The 6,155-nt window shown below is 41.1% G+C and overlaps 1 protein-coding gene across 1 annotated transcript; it reads left to right on the forward strand.

Moving 5' to 3' along the window:
* The first annotated feature begins 4,937 nt into the window (after nt 1-4,937).
* LOC112607184 (olfactory receptor 14K1) lies at nt 4,938-5,882 on the forward strand. Its single transcript, XM_025358330.1, has one exon. It carries the CDS (start codon nt 4,938-4,940, stop codon nt 5,880-5,882), a length of 945 nt encoding a protein of 314 aa, XP_025214115.1.
* Nucleotides 5,883-6,155: the final 273 nt, after the last annotated feature.

Here is a 6,155-nt window from a genome sequence, read left to right on the forward strand (position 1 = left end):
GTTTGAACTGTGTCCTTCCAAAATTCATCTGTTGAAGTCCTAACCTCCAATACCTCTGAATGTGACTGTATTTGGAGAAAAATCTTATAAGAACTTATTAAGATAAAGTGAGGCCTTTAGGGTGGTCCCCCATCTAAATTTATTGATGCCTTGTAAGAACAGGGATTAGGGCACACAGGGAGACCCTGGGGGCACGCGTGCACAGAGATGACCATGGGAAGAGGCAGCAAGACGGCGTCCATCTGCAGTGCGAGGAGAAGATTCAGAGGAAACCAAGGCAGCTGACGTTTTGATCTCAGACATGTAGCCTCCAGAATGGTGAGAAACAGCCACTCACCGGCGGCGTGTTTCAGTCACCCCATCCGTAGTATTTTGTCATGGCAGCCTGAACAAACAAATACAGATTTGGATCAGACTCATGAAGTATTTACTGATTAATTTAACAAAATGAGCTTGGGGTTTGTGTACTGATGTGTACTAAAATAACAAAATGTTTCTGAGAATCTTTTAAAAACTTAGAAATGGAGGAATATACAATCTTTATTGCTCAAAATGCTCAGTGTTGCTACAATTACAGTGTTTTCTACACTGTGATTCTAGAACTACTGAATCTAGAATCTACCACTCTAGATCTACTGAATCTAGATTCAGTCCCTGTCAAAATCCCTAGGAATGACTTAAAAATCGGTAAGCTAATTTTTATTTTTATTTTTATTTTTATTTTTTTATTTTTATTTTTTTTTTGAGACGGAGTCTCGCTCTGTCGCCCAGGCTGGAGTGCTGTGGCCGGATCTCAGCTCACTGCAAGCTCCGCCTCCCGGGTTTACGCCATTCTCCTGCCTCAGCCTCCGGAGTAGCTGGGACCACAGGCGCCCGCCACCTCGCCCGGCTAGTTTTTTGTATTTTTTAGTAGAGACGGGGTTTCACCGTGTTAGCCAGGATGGTCTCGATCTCCTGACCTTGTGATCCGCCCGTCTCAGCCTCCCAAAGTGCTGGGATTACAGGCTTGAGCCACCGCGCCCGGCTTAAAAATCGGTAAGCTAATTTTTAAAATGTAGATAATGGTGTCCTATGGGGCTGGATGTCATATGTCTCTTATGAAATGTCATAAAATGATGAAGAAGGTCTAATCTAAACATCAACTTCGTGATGAACGTGGGGTGTCCACAAGAGGTTGCTGGATGACAGCAACAAGCTCTAGGCAGCATAGAGGCTGTGTCCACCAGGATATCTACAAAGTCAGTCATTCAAAGCAAACTAATGAGAAAATAACTGGAAATTCTGTGAATATAAGAAGAATATTACAAGATCAAAATCTGAAAACAAACTGCACCTCATCCCAACCCTGGAGAAGACTCTGCTGAATTTCATTTTGTTGCCACTTCCAAGAGAGAAGCCTGAACTCGTAGGATGCTCACGAGGATGCCACTGGCATCACTTGAGAATGAAACCGAAGTTGGAAATTCAGTGCTCTTGGGAACTTTCTATACAGGCATCTCTAGTCATTTGTGAGAATCTGCAGGGATGCTATCTTCACTGGAGGCTTAAATCTATGGTGAGAGGGGAAAAGAAAGATGCAAGAGAACTGTGATGGCTCAAGGACTTAAACAAATCCCTGCTACAGACCCCAGAGTCAGAGCACTGCATCTCCCAGTGTCCTTCTCAGTTGAAACTGGACTGAGATTATTACACTCAATTTAACGATTCTGTGTACACACACCTAAATTTAAGTTGTTACATGCAAATGAATGTCTAGGATCCACTAGTCACATATTATGGATGCAATAAATAAAGGTTTATTCTCCTGAGACCCAGAAAGATCTCCTTTTCTGTCTCACTGGAGGAAAAGGTAGTGGCATCACCTGTCAGATCTGAGGTGGGAGTGAAGAGCTGGAGCCTCCAGGGCCTTAAATCCTATGAAATAAAATATAAGCACAAGTAAAAGTGTGACCTCCGGGGAGAGTCCCATGTAGTCAATGAAAGTCTGTTTAAAGCTGCTTTACAAGCCTTGCTCCTTCATAGAGAATGAAGTGCCTGAAACAGAAGACATCAAGCAGAGCTTGGAGACTGCACAAAAGAAACAAATACTGATATGTAGAGGACAGAAATGGTCAATCGAAATCATTGTGAGTTTAACCCGGGGAGCTGGGGTCTTGAAGCAGGAATCAGTAAGCTATAGGAAACTGTTTGCAGTGTTCTCTAGATCTCCCTAAGAATTGAAAACTAGAGCTCTCTTTGAACAAAAACTGTGAAAAGAAGTCCTAAATTACTTAGACATTTCATTTTTATTTTCTTATCTTCTGAAATTATTTTAAACAAATGTAGAACTGTTTGGGAAAGCATTCTCACCAGCCTTTGTTATGAATGTTGCTTCTATTGATTTTACTCAAGAATAGAAATATTTTCCGGAGCTGAAGATTCCATATAGGCCTCCCCTCCCCTCCCTTCCCCTCGCCTCTCCTCCCCTCCCCTCTCTTCCCGTCCCCTTCCCTCTCCTTCTTTCCCCTCGCCTCTCCTCTCTTCCCCCCCCCCTCCTCTTCCTGTTTGCTCTCTCATTCTCTCCGTTCCTCATATTCCTGACAAAAGTGACAAAATTTGTTGTTAATATGATATAGAAATGGTAAAGAAACATATAAACCTGAACTTACCCTATTCTCCCAGCCTCCTTAGATACCCCTTGATTTTAGGATTATTTTGTGCATTGTAAGTATTTTCCAAGTTTTAGATTGATTGAGACTCAGGTTGCATATTTTTAATAAATTATGTGGAATTTCCCTGGACCAAATAAGTATATAAATATAATGAGGCAAAGCTTTATTGTTATTAATGTTGTCTGTAAAGAAAAGCACACAGACTTTTAAACTGATGATATCACTCATTTCATATGTAATCATGTAAAATAATCAAAAACGAGATGGAAGGGATAAAAATCTAGCATCGAAGTCAAACATCACTGGAGTGGGAGGAACTCAAAAGGACACTCACTCACTGAGCTACCCTGGCCGTCTCTCAAACACACAGGCTGATGCAACAGAAACCAGGATGGATGGTTTGCTAGTTTGGAGGTAGCTCCTGGGGTATTTTGACACCGCTCCAGGTTTTATTCCCCCAGCTGGTTGAACGGAGGAGGCTTTATGTTCGGGGCTTCCATGAATTAGCTCACGTTAAGTTATGAGTCAGGCTCTCCATTATTGCTTTCTCCAACAAGAATGCCCAAAGTTTGCAACATAGTATGAAATTTCCATTTGCTCATGAGTCTTTTCAATTAAAAAAAAGTATTTTATTTTATTTTTGTAGACATAGAGGGATCTCATCTTGTTGCCCAGGCTTGTCTCAAACTCCTGGCCTCAAGAGATCCTCTGGCCTCAGCCTCCCAAAATGCTGGGATTACTGGCATGAACCACCATGCCTGGTCCGTTTTCAGCTTCAAATCACTTGTTAATTCAGTTCTCAGAAAATCACCTGTACTGAAATGGACGTGTTATATGAAGGTTAGAGGTACGACTGCTCATGCTGGAAAAACTCTGTTTATTCTTGCTCATCCTCTCAGCTGTGTGTGTGTGTGTGTGTGTGTGTGTGTGAATAGGGAAGGGGGAGAATGTATGTTGTAATCGCCTGCTACTTTCTATTTCAGTTGAAAAACTGCTGAACAACAAAGTGAGACCCTCTTGTGTCTACAAAAATAAAATATTTTTTAAGTTGAAAAGACTCAAGAGCAAATGGAAATCTCATACTATGTTGCAAACTTTGGATGTTATTGTTGGAAAAAGCACTGGCCGTAGCTTTAGAGCAATAATGGGGAGCCTGACTTACAACTTAACATAAGCAAACTCACGGCTGCCCCAAACTTAAAGCCTCCTCTGTTTGACCTGCTGGGGAGAATAAAACCTAGAGCAGTGTCTGCACACCCTAAGAGCTACTTCCAAACTAGCAAACTGTCCATCCTGTTTTCTGTTCTGTGTGTTTTAGAGATGGCCTGGAAAGCAAAGGGGAAGGTGAAAAAATTGCCATTGAAGTGATACTAAAGTAAAATCAAGAGAGGTTCTAAAGACAAGATGATCTGAGGGAAAAACATGGCCAGAACTCTCCCTCCCGCCGGGGTGTGCGAGTGATCTCACATGACAAGCTCTGAATGTCTTTCACGTAAGAGGCACACCGCATCTCTGGTTAGATGCAGTAGAGATCCCTGTCTGTCGCTTCCTGTGGTTAATTAAACCCTTCCGAGAATATTATGTTAATCATCTGCCTAAGTCTCAGGTTTTGTTCTTTTCATGAAAAATGACACTATATATTTGAAAACTGATTTGTGGAAATAACTTGAGTACTTTTTAATTTTTGTGCTATGCTATGTATATGGACTAAAGAAAGAAAAAAATGATACTATAATCACATTTTCACCAAAGGAGTAAACTTTAATGCAAAAATGGGAGAATAATCTTAATATCCTTCAGTGAGAAGGGGATAGTAAATTAGAGTATCACCTGATGATAATGACTATTTTAAATATTGCAGTAAGTAGCAAGCAGAAATTTCATTCATAACATTTAATACACACAAAACTACATTAACCAGGATGTTTATGCATGAAAAGGTATGCCCTATTATAGTTATATATAATTGCATAGCCAACCCTGTAATTCCCAATGGAAATAAAATCACTCAAAAGTCATTTCAAGTAATGAGGGAGATGAGTGAAGTTCTTTGCTTCTTTCACAATGAATCTTAGTCCAGGACTACTAAGTGTTAGACTGATATACCCACAATTGTTTTACACGAGTCGATGAGAAATATAAATTGCTTGATATTTTTAAACTTTTTGTCTAGCTCTTGATGCTATACATACCTTCATTCAATAAATGAAGAAACAAATGATATTTTTTAATATTTGTATGACACTTATTTTCCTTTACTCAATAGGGCCCTTATAATTTTGAATTATGACCAATCAGACTCAGATGATGGAATTCTTGCTTATGAGATTTACTGAGAATTGGATGCTCCTGAGGCTACACGCTGTGCTCTTCTCATTGATCTACCTTGCGGCTGTGCTGATGAATTTAGTAATCATTCTCCTCACGATTCTTGACCACCGTCTCCACATGGCAATGTACTTTTTCCTCCGACATTTGTCCTTCTTAGACCTGTGTCTCATTTCTGCCACAGTCCCCAAATCCATCCTCAACTCTGTCACCTCCACTGACTCCATCTCCTTCCTGGGGTGTGTGTTGCAACTCTTCTTGGTGGTACTGCTGGCTGGATCAGAGATTGGCATCCTCACTGCCATGTCCTATGACCGCTATGCTGCCATCTGCCGCCCCCTGCACTATGAGGCTGTCATGAGCAGAGGGCTCTGTGTCCAGTTGATGGCTCTGTCCTGGCTCAACGGAGGGGCCCTGGGACTCTTGTACACAGCTGGAACATTCTCTCTGAATTTTTGTGGCTTTAATGAGATACATCAGTTCTTCTGCGATGTCCCTGCCCTACTGAAGCTTACTTGTTCTAAAGAACATGGCATCATTAGTGTCAGTGTGACCATTGGGGTCTGTTATGCATTTTCATGTTTAGTTTGCATTGTAGTTTCCTATGTGTACATTTTCTCTGCTGTGTTAAGGATATCACCAAGACAAAGACAATCCAAAGCCTTTTCCAACTGTGTGCCTCACCTCATTGTTGTCACTGTGTTTCTTGTAACAGGTGCTGTTGCTTATTTAAAGCCAGGATCTGATGCACCGTCTATTCCAGACTTGCTGGTGTCTGTGTTCTATTCTGTCGCACCTCCAACCTTGAACCCTGTTATCTACTGTCTGAGGAACAAGGCCATTAAATCCGCTCTGAGTAAAGTCCTATGGAATGTTAGAAGCAGTGGGGTAATGAAAAGATGACTGAAGTTGAAGCTGGGAAGTAACTTTTTTTGTTGTTGTTCTGCCATCCACTAGCTGTTTAAAATTATCTCTATTTTGGGATCAAAATGTCATGGAGTCTTGCTACTGATAATCTCAAGTAGTCAGTTTTAATAGAAATAGAAAGCAAGTATTTTCCTAAAGTTTTTGCACTTTTTTTTTTTTTTTTGAGACAGAATCTTACTCTGTTGCCCAGGCTGGAGTGCAGGGGCGTGATCTTGGCTCACTGCAACATCTGCCTCCAGGCTCAAGCAA

The sequence above is a fragment of the Theropithecus gelada genome, chromosome 1 (genome assembly GCF_003255815.1).
Source record: "Theropithecus gelada isolate Dixy chromosome 1, Tgel_1.0, whole genome shotgun sequence".
Lineage (NCBI taxonomy): Eukaryota > Metazoa > Chordata > Mammalia > Primates > Cercopithecidae > Theropithecus > Theropithecus gelada.